The 23243-nt window shown below is 39.6% G+C and overlaps 1 protein-coding gene across 17 annotated transcripts in view; it reads left to right on the forward strand.

Moving 5' to 3' along the window:
* LOC105481530 (phospholipase C beta 4) overlaps positions 1-23243 on the forward strand; it is a 408983-nt gene that overhangs the window by 384974 nt on the left and 766 nt on the right. For 14 of the 17 annotated variants that reach the window (XM_011741179.3, XM_071079654.1, XM_071079655.1 and 11 more), the window contains 6 exons: positions 1678-1753; positions 3897-4072; positions 12857-12958; positions 17040-17097; positions 17540-17626; positions 21303-21339. In XM_011741179.3, the coding sequence (XP_011739481.1) occupies positions 1678-1753; positions 3897-4072; positions 12857-12958; positions 17040-17097; positions 17540-17626; positions 21303-21339 (536 nt within the window). The remainder of the gene's footprint in view (positions 1-1677; positions 1754-3896; positions 4073-12856; positions 12959-17039; positions 17098-17539; positions 17627-21302; positions 21340-23243) is intronic. The other 3 variants (XM_011741180.3, XM_011741181.3, XM_071079660.1) reach the window with 1 other exon arrangement.

Below are 23243 nucleotides of genomic sequence, written 5' to 3' on the forward strand. Positions count from 1 at the left end.
AATACATTAAAAGGTACTTCAAAATCAGAGAATCAGACATCAGATACTTTCTTCTGGAAGCCATATCTGAGGAGAGTTTCTCATCATTAATATTGACCGTGGTATCAAGATTGCCTGGACTTGGTCTTGCTATGTCGCCCAGGCTGAAGTGCTGTAGCACAATCTTGGCTCAATGCAACCTCCACATCCCAGGTTCAAGCAATTGTCCTGCCTCAGCTTCTTGAGTAGCTGAGACTACAGGCACATGCCACCACGCCCAGCTAATTTTTTGTATTTTTAATAGAAACGGGGTTTCACCATGTTGGCCAGGCTGGTCTTGAACTCCTGACCTTAAGTGATCGACCTACCTTGGTCTCCCAAAGTGCTGGGATTACAAGCGTGAGCCACTGCACCCAGCCTCCCTGGACTTTTAACTGCAACTGAGTTGCTAAAAAGTTAGTGAAAGGGGAAACTGTGACAGTCCTTGGAGCTTTCTCATGCAGGATCTATTTTTGAAACAAATGAAGGGTTTTCCCTTACTCTTACCTACTCAGCTGAAAGGAATGATTGACCTGGGAAAGGGAAGCTTTATTCAAGTGCTTCCAGCTTTGGCTAATGACTACCTCTCATATGCTTTCCACTCAAGGATCTTTAAGGTGATGGCAAAAAGATGAATGGGGGGACAAGGAAAGACAAGCTAAAGTTGGGAAAATTCTAAATTATGGAAATTATTTTGCATAGCCCAAATATAAAGAAGGTTGATGGACTAGAAAGGGGAAAATAAAATCGTGATTTTTAAATAAATATTACAAGTGCATACCCTTATGCCCACAGATGAGACTGTTGAATAAAATCTCTCATTGCATTTACTGTGAAAGATTGGTCTAGAATTAAGTCATGGGAATGTTTCGGCAGTGCTGCAAACTCACTGAATAACAGAAGAGGGAAGAAACTTGCTCAGTGCCAGCCATTGAGAAGTGCTAGATTTGATGCGAGACCTTGCATTTTTAGAGTAATGATTCTCTTAGAGGAACTCAGAATTATATTATAATGAAGCATTCTGACTTGAGCTATAATAACCTGGAGTATACATGCTAAAGACGAAGCTCAGGACTTGTTCTTGTTTCAGCAGCAACGTGAATATTCCAAAAGGAAGACATAATCACTGAAATAAGCAGTAATAGTTGCTGGGCACTCGCCTAGCATATATTTCCTACTCACAATAGAATAAGAAGCAAAAATTGCCCTATGGTGCCAAGGATTGCTATTTTCTCCTTCACTGGCATGTTTAAAAGACAAAAATCTGGCTTTATAACCAAATGAAAGAATGAAAAATTCACTTCAAGGCTGAGGACCTATTTTCCAGTTTTCATCCCAAAGAATATTTTATTGAATAAGTGAAAAATAGCTTGAAGAAAAACAGGAACCAAAATGGAAACTGACAACAGCCCCTTAACAATGAAATAATTGTTAGGTTTGAAGTGCCTCTTTGTGTAGTGGTTGAATTGAGTAATCATGAAACAGATAATATTTTGTAAGGTGTGAATCTATTACTAGAAATACCAGTGTTGCCCAATGAGCCATGACATCTCCTATTTGATGAATATATTATCTTCAGCAGAAAGCTTTGTAGCAAAGACCCATGGGAATGGGAAAATATCTAATTTCTGGCATGCATTTTCAACTTTCCATTTTCAGGGGAAGTAATTGTCTCGAAATGAAAAAAGAAACAGAAATTAAAATTCAGACGCTGACATCAGATCACAAATCTAAGGTAAGACAATGCCCATTTTTGTAGCAGTGACTTGCAGAAGACACTTTGTAATTTTTTAGAAGGAGTGCCTATTATAAATCAGAAATAACAGTAGCCCAGAGCTGGTCTAGTAGCCTGCAGCTGATCTGAGATGTCAGGGGAGCCCAGGGTTCATATTTGCCTCAGCCTCACTGGCTTTAAGAGCCATTTCATGGAACATCTTCTTTTGTCTTGTCTGTTGAACTATACTAACAATATTTATGTTGCCTGCCTCAGAGACATCAAGTAAAACAATAAATAAAGATACTAAAAGGAAACATTATATAAAATACAGAATATACTTCCCTATAGAAATAACATTAAACATAGGACAGAAAACCGCCCAAATTGGTAGTTGATACTTACTCCATCCTAACTTTACATGGAAATTTGGGTTGAGAAAAAATTAAGAGGTGATATTCTAAAAGAGAAGCCTAATTACTCATATTTTCTTAAAGACAGGAGAAAGTAGGAGCTTGAGAGACTTTAATCAAGTTTGTGGGCATTTGGAGAACTAATTGTTAAGTCCCAGTTAAGAACAAAAACAATTCTTCCAGGAATAATAGTTTTTAAATGAAAAGGAAAAAAAACCCCAACAACAACTGTTAAAGAAAGCTCCCAAAAATAGCTGTGGTCGAACCAGCCAGCCTCATCTATCTATATGCAGCTGTGTCATCTGGCCCAGTGACCCTGCTGCATGCATGGAGCAGCCAAGCTGTTCAAGATGTTCTCCTTGGTGGCTGTATATTTTGTAGGGCATGAACTCTATAGAGGCAGGAAGCCACGTGTCTTTAAGAGTTATTCAGCACCTATCTCTTCTTAACTGGAATGTTTGGGAATTAGTAGTCGTGCAAACTGTCATGATTCTTAGATGCTTGGCATCAATAAGAGAAGCCTTGGCAACAGTATCAGTTTGCTTTTGCTGTATAATGAACTGTGTCAAAGAACAGCACATTAAAACAACTACTACAGTTTATTAGGTCACAATTCAGTGGGTCAGAAATTTGGGCCGTACTTCTGCTCATTTTGGCTGGAGACACTTGTGTATCTACAGTCAGTGGGGGGCGTATGGCCTTACTTATGTATCTGGTAGTTGGCTGGCTGTTGGTTGTTTTCCCACATGACCTATCAACCTCCAGCAGGCTAGCACAGGCTCAGTCACAGGGTAGCCACAGGGATCCAAGCATAGCAGAAGGGCAAGTACTTTCCAGCCTCTGCTTGCATCACATTTGCAACTATCTCATTGGCTAAAGCAAGTCACAGGTCACCCAGATTCAAGGAGCTGGAGAAATAGACTCCAGCTCTTGATAAGAGGCACTGCAAAACCCCATTGCAAAGAGCTTCGATATTGGGTGGGGAAGACTTTCTACCCTAGTGTCTATCAGGGTGACACAGTAAGTCATGATCCAGAAATAAAAGAACACACAGCTCTCTATTCAAACATGTGAAATCTTCTGAAAACCCGGAAAGTGAAGCTGGAAAAACATAAGGTGATAAAGATAATCCTGATGGAATTGGTAAAGGAGCCCAAGGCCTGCACAAACCAGAGTGGTGGCTGAGTGTGGTGGCTCACGCCTGTAATCCCAGCACTTTGGGAGGCCAAGGCGGGTGGATCACCTGAGATTGGGAGTTCAAGACCAGCCTAGCCAACATGGTGAAACCCTGTCTCTACTAAAAATACAAAAATTAGTTGGGCGTGGTGGCACACGCCTGTAATCCCAGCTACTTGGGAAGCTGAGGCAGAAGAATCGCTTGAACCCAGGAGGTGGAGGTTACGGTGAGCCGAGATCATGCCACTGCACTCCAGCCTGGGCAACAGAGGCAGACTCTGTCTAAACAAAACAAAACAAACAAATAAACAAAAAACAAAACAAAGTGTGTGAGGCAGTGAAATAAGGGTTCACAATTAACTATTCAGAGCCAAAGCAATTGACTTATTTTAATAAGCAATAACTTCCTGCTTCCCATTGATTAATACGTATTATTTTTTGGTGGATATAGGTGTCTCATGATTCACCAAGTAAATTGGTGAGAGGAATCTGAAACATCTGAATAATGTTGTGCTTTTGGGTTCATACCTGACCTATGAGGATTACAATGGCACTGTCCCCTTTTTTCCAAACAGGTCAAAGAGATTGTAGCACAGCACACAAAGGAATGGTCAGAAATGATCAATACCCACAGTGCTGAGGAGCAAGAAATCCGAGACCTGCACCTCAGCCAGCAGTGTGAGCTGCTGAAAAAGCTACTCATCAGTGCCCACGAGCAGCAAACCCAGCAGCTGAAACTGTCCCATGACAGGTGGGGGAATTGCCATCTCCAGAGTAAACATCTAATCTTTAAAAACAAAAGCTGATTTTGTGTATATAAGAGAACCAAGGTAATAAGTGAAATCAATTTGACATACAACATGTAGCTCTTTTGTGTATCTCATCATATGGCTGATTATGAGCAAGATGAGCTATAAGAAATGGCCCCCACGGGCCAGGTGCAGTGGCTCACACCTGTAATCCCAGTGCTTTGGGAGGCCAAGGCAGGAGGATTACTTGAGCCCAGAAGTTCGAGACATCTCTATTTTAGAAAAAGAAAAAAGAAATGGTCCCTGCCATCACAGGGCTTACAGGTGTTGGCAGGATACTACACCCATGTGAAAAGTTAAATCAGATAACAAAGTAGCATATGACACATATTTTTAAATGTCATGGACACTAAGGGCATCCAGCTCAGAGGAGCTCTACCTTTTCAGAGTGGTCATGGAGACTTTTCAAAATGGTAGGGCTGGAACTGGCCTTTGGAGAATGATCTGGAGTCTCTTAGGAAGAAAAGACACACAGAGAGATAAAGATCAATCAGTTGATTTCCTAGAGTGACCAGGTTCTGATCATTTAATGGCTACCTGTGGAGAGAGCCTCCCTTTCCCTTCCTTACAGTGTTAGGACTTCTGTGAATTTTGGAAAGATAGACCTGATTAAGAAACAGCAAAGTATCAGTTTTGGCCTGTGCCCACTTCAGCAAAGTGAATATTGCATTTGAAATACTGCAAGCCATGAGCTGGACTTATCCCTGAGCAGAAGGAGGTTGGTGTTTGTTACATCTTTATCATAGCTCAGTTGCAGCTTGCTTGGTTCTCACTTAGTGCCTACCGTATGCCACAGTTAGGGTCTATTGAGACACAACAGGAGTAGAAAATAGAAGCATTATACAAATAAGTCAAACAAAAAGTGTTTTTAATGCCAACTGCATAAATTATCTGGCTGCATGCCCAAATTCCCAGTGTTACTTTGGAGTGACAGATACTGCCACAAGAACAAAGTGTTTTTGCCGTGGTTTCCAATTCTCATTTGAGGCAACTAAATGAGGTCTCACATGCTCCATTTTCTGTGGGATAATGTGCTGTACCCCCATGCATTTTAAAGCATTCTATTTACTCCTATAGGATTAGAAGTGGTCTTTTCTTTTTTCCTTAGAAATGCTCTTGATTCACTATGCAGAAAGGTGTGTTCATCATTCTGCCTTTGATGATTGCTACAATGCCAAATTTTAGTGCCTACCTTTATTCAAAGATACTTCACAGAATACAGCACAGCACTTGTCTAATCTTCTTTTACATTGTTGAATAAAGAAAAAAACATTAGCTCACAACAGTAGGCATTATCTGAAAGGAAAAAACAAAATATACTAATTCTTGAATTGCTTAGGAAGTCATTTGAAGAGATCATGACCTAGTTACTAAAATACTTTAAAAAATAAATCCATGGGCTTCCTGCCAAGATGGCTGAATAGGAACAGCTCTGGTCTGCAGCTCCCAGCGTGATCGATGCAGAAGACGGGTGATTTCTGCATTTTCCAACTGAGATACCTGGTTCATCTCACTGGGACTGGTTGGACAGTGGATGCAGCCCAAGGAGGGTTAGCCAAAGCAGGGTGGGACATCACCTCATCCGGGAAGCACGAGGGGTCAGGGCACTTCCCTATCCCAGCCAAGGGAAGCCATGACAGACCATACCTGGAAAAACAGGACACTTCCGCCCAAATACTGTGCTTTTTCCCAAGGTCTTAGCAATTGGCAGACAAGGCGATTCTCTCCTGTGCCTGGCTTGGCAGGTTCCACGTCCACGTAGCCAGGCTCACTGCTAGCGCAGCAGTCTGAGATGGAACTGTGAGACAGCAACCTGGCCGGGGGAGGGGCGTCTGCCATTGCCGAGGCTTGAGTAGGTAAACAAAGTGGCCAGGAAGCTCGAACTGGGTGGAGCTCACCGCAGCTCTGCAATGCCTACTGCCTCTATAGACTCCACCTCTGGTCAGGGCATAGCTGAACAAAAGGCTACAGACAACTTCTGCAGACTTAAACATCCCTGTCTGACAGCTCTGAAGAGAGCAGTGGTTCTTCCAGCACGATGTTTGAGTTCTGAGAGCAGAGAGACTGCCTCCTCAAGTGGGTCCCTGACTCCTGTGTAGCCTAACTGGGAAACATCACCCAGTAGGGGCCAACAGACATCTCACATAGGTGGGTACCCCTCTGGGACAAAACTTCCACAGGAAGGATCAGGCAGCAATATTTGCTCTTCTGCAGCCTCCACTGGTGATATCCAGGCAAACAGGGTCTAGAGTGGACCTCCAGCAAACTCCAACAGACCTGCAGCTGAGGGACCTGACTAGTAGAAGGAAAACTAACAAACAGAAAGGAATAGCATCATCATCATCAAAGGGTCATCTACACCAAAACCCCATCTGTAGGTCACCAACATCAAAGACCAAAGGTAAATAAAACCACAAAGATAGGGAGAAACCAGAGCAGAAAAGCTGAAAATTCTAAAAACCAGAACACCTCTTCTCCTCCAAAGAATCACAGCTCGTCACCAGCAATGGAACAAAGCTAGAAGGAGAATGACTTTGACGAGTTGACAGAAGTAGGCTTCAGAAGGGTCAGTAACAGCAAACTTCTCTGAGCTAAAGGAGCATGTTTGAACCCATTGCAAGGAAGCTAAAACCTTGAAAAAAGGTTAGACGAATGGCTAACTAGAATAAACAGTGTAGAGAAGACCTTAAATGACCTGATGGAGCTGAAAACCATGGCAGAAGAGCTTCGTGACACATACGCAAGCTTCAATAGCCTATTCAATCAAGTGGAAGAAAGGGTATCGGTGATTGAAGATCAACTTAATGAAATAAAACGAGAAGACAAGATTAGAGAAGAAAGAGTAAAAAGAAACGAACAAAGCCTCCAAGAAATATGGGACTATGTGAAAACACAAAATCTGTGTTTGATTGGTGTACCTGAAAGTAATGGGGAGAATGGAACCAAGTTGGAAAACACTCTTCAGGATGTCATCCAGGAGAACTTCCCCAACCTAGCAAGAGAGGCCAACATTCAAATTCAGGAAAGATGGAGACCACAAAGATACTTCTCAAGAAGAGAAACCCCAAGACACATAATTGTCAGATTCACCAAGGTTGAAATGAAGGAAAAAATGTTATGGGCAGCCAGAGAGAAAGGTCGGATTACCCACAAAGGGAAGCCCTGCAGACTAACAGTGGACCTCTCAGCAGAAACCCTACAAGCCAGAAGAGAGTGGGGGCCAATATTCAACATTCTTAAAGAAAAGAATTTTCAACCCAGAATTTCATATCCAGCCAAACTAAGCTTCATAAGTGAAGGAGAAATAAAATCATTTACAGGCAAGCAAATGCTGAGATATTTTGTCACCACCAGGACTGCCTTACAAGAGCTCCTGAATGAAGCATTAAACATGGAAAGAAACAACCTGTACCAGCCACTGCAAAACCATGCCAAATTGTAAAGACCATTGATGCTATGAAGAAACTGCATCAATTAATGGGCAAAATAACCAGCTAACATCATAATGACAGGATCAAATTTACATATAACAAAACCTTAAATGTAAGTGGGCTAAATGCCCCAATTAAAAGACATAGACTGGCAAATTGGATAAAGAGTCAAGACCCATCAGTGTACTGTATTCAGGAAACCCATCTCACATGCAGAGACACACATAGGCTCAAAATAAAGGGATGGAGGAATATCTACCAAGCAAATGGAAAGCCAAACAAACAAAACAAAAACAAAAACAAACAAACAAACAAAAAAAGCAGTGGTTGCAATCCTAGTCTCTGATAAAACAGACTTTAAACCAACAAATATCAAAAGAGACAAAGAAGGCCATTACATAATGTTAAGGGATCAATTCAACAAGAAGAGCTAACTATCCTAAATATATATGCACCCAATACTGGCACATGCAGATTCATAAAGCAAGTCCTTAGAGACCTACAAAGAGACTTAGACTCCCACACAATAATAATGGGACACTTTAACACCCCCACTGTCAATATTAGACAGATCAATGAGACAGAAGGTTAACAAGGATATCCGGGACTTGAACTCAACTCTGCACAAAGCAGACCTAATAGACATCTACAGAACTCTCCACCCCAAATCAACAGAGTATACATTCTTCTCAACACCACATCACACTTATTCTAAAATTGATGACATAATTGGAAGTAAAGCACTCCTCAGCAAATGTAAAGGAAGAGAAATCACAACAAACTGTCTCTCAGACTACAGTGCAATCAAATTAGAACTCAGGATTAAGTAACTCACTCAAAACTGCACAACTACATGGAAACAGAACAACCTGCTCCTGTATGACTACTGGGTACATAACGAAATTAAGGCAGAAGTAAAGATGTTCTTTGAAACCAATGAGAACAAAGACACAACATACCAGAATCTCTGGGACACATTTAAAGCAGTGTGTAGAGGGAAATTTATAGCACTAAATGCCCACAAGAGAAAGCAGGAAAGATCTAAAATTGACACCCTAACATCATGATTAAAAGAACTAGAGAAGCAAGAGCAAACAAATTCAAAAGCTAGCAGAAGGCAAGAAATAACTAAGAGCAGAACTGAAAGAGATAGAGACACAAAAAACCCTTCAAAAAATCAATGAATCCAGGAGCTGGTTTTTTGAAAAGATTGACAAAATTGATAGACCACTAGCAAAACTAATAAAGAAGAAAAGAGAGAAGAATCAAATAGATGCAATAAAAAAATGATAAAGGGGATATCACCACTGATCCCACAGAAATGCAAACTACCATCAGAGAATACTATAAACACCTCTATGCAAATAAACTAGAAAATCTAGAAGAAATGGATAAATTTCTGGACACATACACCCTCCTGAGACTAAACCAGGAAGAAATTGAATCTCTGAATAGACCAGTAACAGGCTCTGAAATTGAGGCAATAATAGCCTGCCAACCAAAAAAAGTCCAGGACCAGACAGATTCACAGTCAAATTCTACCAGAAGTACAAAGAGGAGCTGGTACCATTCCTTCTGAAACTATTCCAATCAACAGAAAACAGGGAATCCTCCCTAACTCATTCTATGAGGCCAGCATCATCCTGATACCAAAGCCTGGCAGAGACACACACAAAAAAAGAGAATTTTAGACCAATATCCCTGAAAAGCATCCATGCAAAAATCCTCAATAAAATAAATACTGGCAAACCAAATACAGCAGCACATTGGAAAGCTTAATCACCATGATCAAGTTGACTTCATCCCTGGGATGCAAGGCTAGTTCAAAATATGCAAATCAATAAACATAATCCATCACATAAACAGAACCAGTGACAAAAACCACATGATTATCTCAATAGGTGCAGAAAAGACCAACAAAATTGAACAGCCCTTCATGCTAAAAACTCTCAATAAACTAGATATTGATGGAACGTTTCTCAAATTATTAAGAGCTATTTATGACAAACCCACAGCCAATATCATACTGAATGGGCAAAAACTGGAAGCATTCCCTTTGAAAACTGGCACAAGACAAGGATGCCCTCTGTTGCCACTCCTATTAAACATAGTGTTGAAAGTTCTGGCCAGGGCAATCAGGCAAGAGAAAGAAATAAAGGGTATTCATTTAGGAAAAGAGGAAGACAAATTGTCCCTGTTTGCAGATGACATGATGGTATATTTAGAAAACCCCATCATCTCAGCCCAATATGTCCTTAAGCTGATAAGCAACTTCAGCAAAATCTCAGGATACAAAATCAATATGCAAAAATCACAAGCATTCCTATACACCTATAACAGACAAACAGAGAGCCAAATCATGAGTGAACTCCCATTCACAATTGCTTCAAAGAGAATAAAATACCTATGAATCCAAAATTCAACTTACAAGCGATATGAAGGACCTCTTCAAGGACAACTACAAACCACTGCTCAGTGAAATAAAAGAGGACACAAATAAATGAAAGAACATTCCACCCTCATGGATAGGAAGAATCAATATCGTGAAAACGGCCATACTGCCCAAGGTAATTTATAGATTCAATGCCATATCCATCAAGCTACCAATGACTTTCTTCACAGAATTGGAAAAAACTGCTTTAAAGTTCATATGGAACCAAAAAAGAGCCCACTTTGCCAAGACAATCCTAAGCCAAAAGAACAAAGCTGGAGGCATCATGCTACCCGACTTCAAACTATACTACAAGGCTACAGTAACCAAAACAGCATAGTACTGGTACCAAAACAGATATATAGACCAATGGAACAGAACAGAGGCCTCAGAAATAACACCACACATCTACAACCATCTGATCTTTGACAAACTCGACAAAAACAAAAAATGGGGAAAGGATTCCCTATTTAATAAATGATACTGGGAAAAGTGGCTAGCCATATGTAGAAAGCTGAAACTGGATCCCTTCCTTATACCTTACACCTTACACAAAAATTAATTCAAGATGGGTTAAAGACTTAAATGTTAGACCTAAAACCATAAAAACCCTAGAAGAAAACCTAGGCAATACCATTCAGGACATAGGCCTGGGCAAACACTTCATGACTAAAACACCAATAGCAATGGCAACAAAAGCCAAAACAGACAAATGGGATCTAATTAAACTAAAAAGCTTCTGCATGGCAAAAGAAACTACCACTAGAGTGAACAGGCACCCCACAGAATGGGAGAAAATTTTTGCAATCTACCCACCTGACAAAGGGTTAATATCCAGAATCTACAAAGAACTCAAACAAATTTACAAGAAAAAAACAAACAACCCCATCAAAAAGTGGGCAAAGGGTATGAACAGACACTTCTCAAAAGAAGATATTTATGCAGCCAGCAGACACATGAGAAAATGCTCATCATCACTGGTCATCAGAGAAATGCAAATCAAAACCACAAGAGATGCCATCTCGTGCCAGTTACAATGACAATCATTAAAAAGTCAGGAAACAACAGATGCTGGAGAGGATGTGGAGAAATAGGAATGCTTTTACACTGTTGGTGGGAGTGTAAATTTGCTCAACCATTGTGGAAGATAGTATGGCGACTCCTCAAGGATCTAGAACTAGAAGTCCCATTTGACCCAGCAGTCCTGTTCCTGGGTATATACCCAAAGGATTATAAATCATGCTACTATAAAGACATGCACACGTATGTTTATTGCAGCACTATTCACAATAGCAACGACTTGGAACCAACCCAAATGTCCACAATGATAGACTGGATAAAGAAAATGTGGTCCATATGCACCATGGAATACTATGCAACTGTACAAAAGGATGAGTTCATTTCCTTTGTAGGGACATGGATGAAACTGGAAACCATCATTCTCAGCAAACTATCGCAAGGACAGAAAACCAAACACCTATGTTCTTACTCATAGGTGGGAATTGAACAACGAGATCACTGGGACGCAGGGCGGGGAACATCACACCCAGGGGCCTTTTGGGAGGTGGGGGGCTGGGGGAGGGATAACATTAGGAGAAATACCTAATGTAAATGACGAGTTGATGGGTGCAGCAAACCAACATGGCACATGTATACCTATGTATCAATCCTGCACATTGTGCACATGTACCCTAGGACTTAAAGTATAATAAAAAATAAATAGAACAAATAAACCCATGGAAAAAGCACTTTTCAAAGCAACAGCAGTATTTTAGCTTTTACTCAAACCCCTGGTGGTTGTGTTTCTTCCTCAAGATCACAGCCATTATTCTTGGTTACAAATCTTTGCTTTCTTGACATTTGTCTGCAACATTTGGTCATTGGTGTTTGCTGAATGAATGAATACAGAAAGGTCAATTTCCTAACAAGTTATGGTAAAATCTGAGAGTGATCTTCTTGGGTCCAGAGTTTCTATACATGTTCCTGCTGAAGTGGCTCTAGGGTAGCTAAGTGAGCAACTCTCCACTTCAGTGTTGCCCATCTCGTTGGATGCAGAGCAAATAGCAGTGCCTAGGTAACCTGACTGCTTGGATGCTGGTTTCCAGGCAGTGCTTTCAATAGATCTCCATAGGTTATAGAAAAAAAAAAATTTGTAATCATATACTATGTAGCATTTAAGTTTTATTCCTTTAATGCACACATAAATAAACGTGTGTCATGCATACACATGCATTCACACATTCACACATACAGTGGTTGGTCACCTGCAAACCTACTTTTTTGCTGTTCCCTGTGCTTACTTGAAACCATTTAGTCCCTTTCATTCCTGTGGCTGATAGAAACAGGAAGGCTGTTTGTGAGGGTTAGAACATTTTCTCTCTCTCTTCCAGTCCATCTGGTCCCATATAATATGAGGCAAAGCTGAGATCTTTATATTAATAAGCAAAAATACTGTCTTGTCATCACAGGCCATCACTGTCACTTCACCACTAGGTGGCCACTGCCCCTCAGGGATCAGCATCCATATGGCTTGGGGTCCCTTCCCTCCTTTTTCCAAAATACAGAAGTTGATGAGCTCGATCATAGAAAAAAAAAAGAGTGAGAGGAGTAAGCCTAGTCATATTGCTATAAACAGAAGTATTTTTGGGTTTTTTCCATGTTTAGATTATGTCTATATAAATAAAATGTAAACTTTACCATTGTAACCATTAAGTGCATGGCATTAAGTACATTCACATTGTTGTGTACCCGTCACTAACACCCACCTCCAGAACTTTTTCATTTTCCCCAGATGAATCTCTCTACCCATTAAAAACAAACTCTACATCCCCCTGCCTGTTTGTTTTCTTGTTTTTAATACATAGGGAAAGCAAGGAAATGCGAGCACACCAGGCTAAGATTTCTATGGAAAATAGCAAAGCCATCAGCCAAGATAAATCTATCAAGAATAAGGCAGAACGGGAAAGGTAAGTCTGAGAGTGCTCACTGCAGGAATATGGCATTGACTTGAGGACACAGTCTCAACTTTCTTTACATGTGTACACACAAACACAACTGAGACATAAAAACAATTGTGACTTTTGACTAGGAATTCTGCTATTATAACTGCAATGAAGATTTGTTATTATCACTGTAGAACAATCGTCCACATTTTCTGGTTGCTTACTACAACCAGTAAAATCAGTTTACATTCAATATATATGTGCTGCTTTACAAACAAAGTTGTATAAAATAATATAATTTTATTTTATTTTATTTTTTTTGCTTGCTTGTTTTGAGACGGAGTCTTGCTTTTTCACCTAAGCTAGAGTGCAGTGGCCCAATCTCAGCTCACTGCAACCTCCGCCTCCTGGGTTCAAGCGATTCTCCTGCCTCAGCCTCCCTAGTAGCTGGGATTACAGGCATGTACCACCACACCTGGCTAATTTTTGTATTTTTAGTAGAGATGGGGGTTTCACCATGTTGGCCAGACTGGTCTTGAACTCCTGACCTCAAGTGATCTGCCTGCCTCAGCCTCCCAGAGTGCTGGGATTATAGGCGTGATCCACTGCGCCCAGCCTATAGACAATACAATTCTGAAGCATCCTTCCCAGGTTCCATTGGGTCATTCTGCAAGTCTCTCCACTGCTCAGGTGTCAGTCTGTTCTGGATGGGCCAGTTCTGAATAGCAGCAGCAGTCAGGGGGATGGTCTTCGTCAGTGGTCCTTCACATGGGATCATCTTTAAAGCTCCCATCCCGTTTGTCTCATTTGTCCTTCTGTTAGGTGAATTTTCTGGAAGCAGATCAAGACAGGAATTGAGGTGCTTGTGATCCACTGAGGAAGGGACCTTCAGAGAAAGGGAGTGAGGAAGCAGGAAGGCCCAAGACAGGCCCTAAGCAAGGATGTGGTCTCACCTAGGGTCACTGTAACCTCAAATAAAAAATTGTACCACAGATTTGTCCCTCTTTGAAGCAAGAGTACCAGGCTTTTGTGTTTCTGTATTAGGCAGTCATTGGCTGCCTGAGATTGGGGGAAAGGTTTATGTGGCCTCCATAGAAGGTGTCAGGTGCAAGCCCTTTAGACACAGCTGGTAAAGGGGATCTGAGGAGCCGTCAATAGTCATGTTACCCAAGGGATAGGCACTTAATTCCTAGCGATCACCTGTGCTGCCCGTCATCCACCTCGGGAAACCTCTGAGAATACAAATGCTGTCAGCTCCATAACCACTACACCACCAGCAGTTAGGGACAGCGGGGTTCCTTCTATGGGGGGAATAATACCTAGCATGAAGGTGGCCTTCTGGCTGAAGTCCATGTCTCAGAGAAAAGCTGCTTTATGAGCCAGGTACAGTGGTTCACACCTATAATCTCAGCACTTTGGAAGGCCGAGATGGGCAGATTACCTGAGGTCAGGAGTTCGGGACCAGCTTGACCAACATGGTGAAACCCCATCTCTACTAAAAATACCAAAAAATTAGCTGGGCATGGTGGTGCATTCCTGTAATCCCAGCTACTCAGGAGGCTGAGGCAGGAGAATGGCATGCACCCGGGAGGCGGAGCTTGCAGTGAGCCAAGATTGCGCCACTGCACTCCAGCTTGGGCGACAAAGCAAGATTCCATCTCAAAAAAGAAAAGAAAAGAAAAGAAAAAAGTGTCATTCTCTAGATGTTATTCTCAGATAAGCAACTTTGTTTAAGGGCCTTATATACATGGACATGACACCTTCTTCAGCTTGAAAACACCAAATATTCCAGCCATGATAAAACCTCATTAATTTGAACTGTTTTAAACTGTCCAAAGTGAAATATAGAATTAACCATGACAAATGTGCCAATTAATAGCTTTTTACCATCTTTTTCAAATATGTGACAAAGTGGACTTTAGCTTGGTTGAGGTCAAATTATCTTCAATTTGGAGTTACTGCTAACTTAATTAGCAAGGTTCTTAAAATTTATCTTATTTTGAAAACTGTACTTATTTATTGTAACTTTCTATTTTTATTTGTGCAACTGTATGGGGTACATGAGAAAACTTTACATGTATACAATGCCCAGTGATCAAGTTAGGACATTTAGGTTGTCCATCACCCAACTACTATACATTTTTGGCTAAGTATTGTCACTCTACTCTGCTATCTCTTATAAGTTTGTATCCAGTGGTAGGTGGTTCCAAAATATCTACAAATTGGCTGTTTTTTAAAATATAATTTTTCCATACCGAATGATAGTTATGTTCTAAACCCATACTGTGTGTATGTTTGTATCTGCTTTATCTAACTAAGGAGAAATAAAATTTAAAAATTTGTCACAGCACTAAGAAAGATATATAGAAACTGAAAATCATACTTATATTTTTAGATCGAAGAAGACATTTTAACAGAAAGTACCCAATATTTATAACTGAATGATAATGTAAACATTATTTATCAATGTGTAGAGGGTAGTTAAAGTGATATTTGGAGTGAAAAGTACAGCCTAGATGCATATATTTTGTAAAAGATGTGAAAATTAATGAGCTAACCACTCAAAGGGAATATGAAGTTGGAAAAACAGAGTGAACCCAAAGATCTCTGATAGAAAGAAATAAATTTAAAAAGCAAAAAATACTGAAATAGAAAACAAAATGCAATAGAGGGCATTCATAAAAACAAAAACTTATTTGACAAGAATAATAAATCAGTTCGCTTCCACCAAGACTAAAGAAGAAAGAGAGAGAAAGCATGAATTAGTGATGTTAGGGATGAAAAAGGGAATTAACTACAAAGAAAAACCAAGTCTACTATTAAAAAAAAAAAAACTACCAATAAATTTGAAAAGTTAGATGGAGTGCAGAATTGCTTTGAAAAATATAAATATCCAAAACTGACTGAAAATGGAGCAATCCTGAACAGACTGACAATTATTATAGAAGTTCAAGAAGTTTAGGTCTTTTCACTCATGAAAAACACTCTACCTCACCAGTAGTCAGGGAAATGCAAGTTAAAACAATGAGCAATGCCATTCCATAGGAGCATCCAACTGACAAGAAAGTCTGATAGTACTAAGAATGGGCAGAAATATGGGGAAGGAGTAACACCCAAACACTGCAGATGGAAATGCAGTTGGGACAACTGGATTGGAGTAAGGAGGAGCCTGTTTATACCCTGCCAACTGGCAAGTCCGAGTATACACCCTACAGCAGCCTTTGCCTATGTGCACAAGAAGATATACACCACACTTCATCCACTCATCCATTTATTCAACAGACTCTTATTGTGTCACGTATTACAGGGCCCATGCACCCGATCATTGTAGTGTTGTTTGAAAATAACCTACTTTTTGTTAATGGAAATGAGGAAATAGTGTAGTCTGTTCATAAACTGAAAAATCCATACAGCAAATGAAAATAATGAAGTGATTTGGAACATGGATGTATCTCTAAAACATAAGAATAAGTGGTAAGCTATGAGAAGAAACCCAGACTATGTTACTCTATGGGTACATATAGAAAACACATGAAACAATACCAGCGACATCAGCATCATGTGGGAGCTTATTAGAAATTCAGACCTCCCACCCCAGGCCCACTGAATCAAAGTCTCAAAGTGGAGGGCACAACAGTCTAGTTTTTATCATCTCTCCAGGTGATTGGTATACACAGGAAAGTTTGAGAAGCTCTTATATTACACATGGGCATGTCTATATGTGGCTTAAAATATTAAAACATGGGTGAGAGGATCCACACCAAATTCACAATAGTGGTTACCTCTGGGGAGAGAGGAAGAAGGAAAACTGAATCAGGAAGAATACAAATGGGGCATTAATTACATCTGTAACTGTTTATTGTCTTTAAAAATGTCAGATAAACATGGCAAAACACTAGTATCGGTTAATCTGAGGGATACACACACAATTTTTAAAATATTCTTCTCTGGACATCATATGTTTGAAAATACTACAATAAAAATTAGAAAAATAAATCAATAATTCCATCCAGAGAATTCGATGGAATATAGCTCTTTCTTATTTGATATAATATTAATTTCATTCAATGTCATACCAACCATTATTTGTGCCCATTGCTTTTAGGCGAGTCAGGGAGTTAAACAGCAGCAACACTAAAAAGTTTCTGGAAGAAAGAAAGAGAGTAAGTATTTTATTATATTTTTGGCATTCTTCTTTTAAAAAACTATAAACAATAACTCATGCTTAGCCACCAGACCTCTAGCTAATTAGCTTAATTTGATTTTTCTGTACATTAAACATTCCAGCTTCTCTGCTCCCTGAAAGCTACAATAATCTCTCACTAAAATCTTTAAGGTAATGATTTGGCACCGTTTTACACAGAAAATGAAGCCAGGTTTAGTCATCCATAAGTCCTCTATTATTTTCTAAGATTTTAGCAGGAAAGATCTTCCCAGAAAGAATTATGAGTTTAAACTCGACAAATTTTGAGATGATTTTTTAAAAATTATTATCTCTTTCACTTAAATTATAAAGTTACAAGTCATCTCTCATCCCTGTTTTAAGATTGTAACCCAAAGTTTATCAGAATTTTTTTTAATTTTTATTTATTTATTTTTTTGCAGCTCGCAATGAAGCAGTCCAAAGAAATGGATCAGTTGAAAAAAGTCCAGCTTGAACATCTAGAATTCCTAGAGAAACAGAATGAGCAGGTATTTTACCTAAAATACGTAAAAACATGTAGGCAGCTAGCCAATTTGGGGTACACATGCCGTGGCCCATAGTGACCAGTGGCTTTTTGCATATCGTAATTGAAAGGTGGATAGAAGAATTTGTTGCCCATTACTATATTTTCTCCATTATATCCAAAAAGAAAAGAAAGTACCTGTTTTTGGAGCAGGAGCAGAATCTGGCTGTGCCAAAAAAAAAAAAAAAAAAAAAAAAAAAAAGAATATTTGGATAAATTATGGGGATTCTAAGAATGAAATTACTAAAAGCGAGAGTATGAAAAAAATAGATTACAAAGTATTTCTCCATTTTCATTTAGAGTTTTATAATTTGCAAACTACAGGCAAGGGATATGATGTTTAAAAGCAAATGAGAGAAACCACCTATTTTCAACCTCAATCTGAAAATGAAGTTTAAAAACCTCCCTGGGGCTTACAGGTAGAATCTAAAGTCATGAGCCCCCATCACTCTACAAACCACTGAGCATGAGTAGATACCGTAGTGTTGGTGCTTTTTCCCAGCAAGGCAAGACACTAAATAAAGAAATATACACAAATAAAGAGTTATCCAGGCTGGGCGCAGTGGCTCACGCCTGTAATCCCAGCACTTTGAGAGGCTGAGGAGGGTGGATCAGGTCAGGAGATCAAGACCATCCTGGCCAACATGGTGAAGCCCCACCTCTACTAAAAATACAAAAATTAGCCAGGCCTGGTGGCATGCACCTGTAGTCCCAGCTACTTAGTAGGCTGAGGCGGGAGAATCACTTGAACTCAGGAGGTGGAGGGTGCAGTGAGCCGAGATCGCACCACAGCTCTCCAGCCTGGGTGACAGAGTGAGACTCCATCTCAAAAAAAAAAAAAAAAAAAAGGAGTTATCCCAATTTCAACTGTTTAGTTAGGCCAATGGGCATATACCAGCACCAAGAGAAATGTATTTTTATCTGGTGCATAGTACAGATGGGCACCTTTCCAAATGGGCTACAGCCCATCAGCAACCTTCAAGTTGATGGAAATCCCTCTAGTTCCTGTGACAACAAGACCCTCAGTTATCATTTAAGTATCAGACAAATGTCAGTTCAAATGTTATTCTTTAGGTGTAATTGGTATAGAAATTATTATTCCTAGGTAATTCAATGTAGAAACGGAGAGGTTTTGATGAAATATGTACTTGTGCCACATTGTTCCTTCCTGTTTTCTCCCATCTATAAAACAATCTTATTTAAGGAATACTTTTTTCCAAAGTAAATGGCTCCCCTTGAAGAATACTTAAGTAGGAATTATACTAAAAGGTACCTTTGAGAAAGTTAAAAAATAAAATAAAATAAAATAAAATCATTTTTTGTATGTCAATAGGGTAACAGATAAATCTGACTTCTAGTTTCAGATTCTTTACTTTTTGGTGGATAGAAATTTTATTCATCAACATACTTCCTAGTTATGTTTCCCATGTCCTTTTCAGCTAAATGCTTCTATTCATAAACAAGTCCACTCCAAGGGGACAATACATGGTTATTGTCCTCATAGGTCCAATTCATTTGACCAACTCATAAACACATCACATTCTGGTACAAGTTTCCTAGCTTATGGTTTTGCTCTTAAAGCACTTCTCAGAAAGTGCTCCTGGGGGAAATGTAGGAATATGAATAAGGATAAAGCCACCATCACCAAAGCTTTAGAAGCCGCTTCAGTGATTCAACAATGGGTAGGGATAAGGATGCCTTGGAGAAGGTTTTTTTTTTTTTTTTTTTTTTTTGAGACGGAGTCTCGCTCTGTCACCCAGGCTGGAGTGCAGTGGCCGGATTTCAGCTCACTGCAAGCTCCGCCTCCCGGGTTCACGCCATTCTCCTGCCTCAGCCTCCAGAGTAGCTGGGACTACAGGCGCCCGCCACCTCGCCCGGCTAGTTTTTTGTATTTTTTAGTAGAGACGGGGTTTCACCGGGTTAGCCAGGATGGTCTCGATCTCCTGACCTCGTGATCCGCCCGTCTCGGCCTCCCAAAGTGCTGGGATTACAGGCTTGAGCCACCGCGCCCGGCCGGAGAAGGTTTTTAAAAATTCTCCCTAGAAGAAGTGCACAGTGAAAGGTAAGGCACAGTTATGTGTTAGTTAACTAAATTAAGAAACTACTTGGAAATTAATTGTGTTGCTTAGCAACAAGTTTGACTAAAGAATGTAAATGTGCTCAGAATTACTCATCACTACAATAGTGGTGTATGCCAGAGCTAGAGAATACAGTCATCTTGTATCGCTAGTTTCAGAGCCGAAGTACATAATTTTTAAAAATCACTTTGAGCTTTTATCCTAATACATGACTAATTCAAGCCACACCAGAGTTCTTGCATTAAACTGCTAGATTAGTGATAGCTATATTGATTAGACTGTATTGGGAGAGTGCTGGCTTTTTGTTCCAGAAATTCAAATAATGTCTTTTAAGGTCTACCACCCACGACTGATACTTTGAGTCATAAAAGCTTGGGAAAGCATAGAACATGAAAAGGCTTGAGACCTGATAAAGATTTAATGAGATTCAAGGAAAAGACATTTAAGATATCATACTGATGCTTCTGGCAAGCAAAGAATTTGGACTTGAATTTCTGTGTTAAGCTTTGCTTTAGAAATATGGCCTGTTCAATTGCAAATTCAATCCCAGATCTTTCTAGTATTTTTGGCATTTAAGGGTGAGAAAGCTCTCAATTCACAGTTACTCTGTATGGTACAACACTGTCACGGGCATAGTGCAAAAGATACAGTGACTTCACTTCTTTACTCATGAAAAGGCAAGGTCTGGAACTATGTAGTGTATCTCCCTTCATAACCAGGTAAACATTTCATCAGCAAGAACAGTTCAATGTCTCCAGACAATTCAAACTTCCACAACAATATTCTAAATAATTGTTAAATCCCAAGACTTTTTTTCTAAGCCAGAGATAAATGTAAACATTCTCCCATAGTATTTCCCTCAAAGGTTTCTTTCTGTTTTCCTGTGACCCTACTCCTAATCAGTGTCCCAAATCTCCCCTTCCAAAGCAAGGCCTGGAATGGATTCAGTCCATTAGCTAACCCAGTGTTGGGGGCACTGGCAGAAACAAACCAAGCGGCAGTATGTTTTGGTCCTGATTCTGGATCCTCACCTTCTAAGCTATTTGTAAGCCACTTTATGTCCTTGCCTACTTGGTCAGCAGATTATTCACTTAAAACTCTGAAGGTTGGGGATGTTTTTCCTACTTGAGTTTTTTCATAGACCTCCCAGCTACACAGTATATCTCATCTGTCTTGACATGTACCATTTCAAACATTAACGACTCCATTACTGTCACACACTCGAGTCTCAAAAATTGATTTTTGTCATCAATCCTATCATTTGATACAGAGAGGTAAAAGGTTTTGCTTAAAGGCTAGGTTCTCCACTTACTGCCACAGAAGAGAGGCACAGTCTGGGGATGACAGGCGTTGGTTGTTTGTTTTGTTACTTTTTTTTTTTTTCTGTTGAGATCAACTAGGGGAAAGTTTGTCACTGAGGGGTGTGTACGTGTTTTATCCTTAGCTTTTTGCTTTTCTGTATATGGTTTTGCATTCATTTCTCAAATTCACTTCAATATTCATTTATTTTCTTTGCTTTGTATGTATGACTCAATTTTGACATTACTATTTTTGTACAAACAGCTTTTGAAATCCTGTCATGCAGTGTCCCAATCGCAAGGTAGGACCGAAACTCTGATAAGCAAGACATTGCTTTCCTTCTTGACTACGTCCGTATTCTCTGTGCAGTCTCCATTTATGAGTCACATCTGGTCATAACTAATATCTGAAGGGTTTGGATTTAAAAGCTTGACTATTCCATGCTTGGATTTCTGATGTCATATTCATGCCAAAATGCCCAGAGTCTTTAGAGAATTACTTCTGAGGGTATTTGAGCCTGTATTTTCTATTGCAGATCTGGGAAACAGATCATGGTAATAAAGACATAACCAGAGTAGTGATGTGCAGCTGTCATTTGGACTGACCACAGCTAAGACAGGGTCACAGAGTTGGATCACTCACAAATGTTAATATGACTCCAATTAATTTTTAAAGCACCCAGTAAAAGTTGGTTGGTGGTTTTTAATGACAGAGCTGTGCTCTGCGTATAGAAACATTACACGATGACTCTTGTCATGCTCTCTGCTAAGTCTCATCTACTAAAGACCCTGATCACCCCTCATAAGTAAGGTGACCATATAATTTATTGTCCATAGCAGGATAGTTTTGAGAGTGAAAGGCAGCTCTGTTCATAATATCTAGGACTACAGGCATAAACTGGAATTGCCTCAGACAAATGAGAATGAATGGTCACCCAAGTCATACAAAAACTTAGCTGTTGGAATAGTCTTGTAATGTCCTATGATTCTTCCTTCTACACCGTGGTCAATACTTTCTTCAGAAGCTAAAGGGGGAGAAGCACAGAGAATCGTTTGCTACTATTTACTGAACACGAAAGTATTTAATTTCCAGTGCTGATAATGTTTCACTGTCATCCCTTATGAATACTGTTTGTGTCATAGTTTCATGTTTGTATATTTTTCTCCATTTCTTCATTTCTCTATTAGAGTATTACTATACTTTAGGCATAAAAAATATCTGGGCAGAGGGAACCACCCCATCCCAAATTTACACAGAAGGATTTAATTCTTTGGTGTTATTATATCCATCCTCACCAAAATGAAAATTAATGCCAAAATATAGAAGTAAGAAGAAGAAGGAAATCACAGTATAGTCTATGGGTTAAATTAATTTTGTCACAAGAATTCATTTGGAAGATGCTTCTCGTATAATGTACAGAGTTGACCAAACCCCCTCCCAGTAACCTTCCATTTAGTTGGAATATCTAAGCAGACATGAATATTAACATCAGGGCACTTCAGAATCTGCCTCCGATTTGTATCTTCATAGGTCCATGTTTCTATTTTCAAATGTCCTTTATTTCAAAGCAGCATGTCACTAAAAAAAGAAATGGGCAATCCTCATTCCTCAAAAGATATGTGCATTGGGTTGGGCAAAAGCATCCAGGCTACCAATTGGATAATAAAAACTGAAATGTACTATTTGATTTTTTCCTGTTTCCAAGCAAGTATTTCTCACCAGACGCTGCCCCTGTCATACCCTCTTTCCTCTTCTCGAATTAGCTTGTTGTCTTAGTGACAATCTGAACTCATGGGGTTGAATTCACTATTGCTTACTTCCTGGTAGTCCATAAAAATTACACTAGAGAAGTAAGAACCCACAGGGATAGAGTTTGCACAATAGGATTCCTGAAGGCCTGCATGTTCCTGTAACATTCCATTTACAGAAGACTCCAGCCAGTCCAATGTAATACGCTCTCACCTGAACTTCTCTATCAATTAGATTCTTAGGGAATTACTTTTAACTAAATTTCAGGCTATTTAGGAAATAAGTTGTACATAAGCAATACTTATTCTAAATGTGATAAAATTATCTACACACAGTCAAAGCAACGTGTCAATCTGTAGAAACTAAATCAAGCAGTTTGTGGTAAGAAGTGGCAAGAAGTAACCTGCCCTTTTTCAGTCTAAAGATAAAGCAAGTGGTCTACCCTCTTTTCAAGTG

This window comes from Macaca nemestrina, chromosome 15 (assembly GCF_043159975.1).
Source record: "Macaca nemestrina isolate mMacNem1 chromosome 15, mMacNem.hap1, whole genome shotgun sequence".
Lineage (NCBI taxonomy): Eukaryota > Metazoa > Chordata > Mammalia > Primates > Cercopithecidae > Macaca > Macaca nemestrina.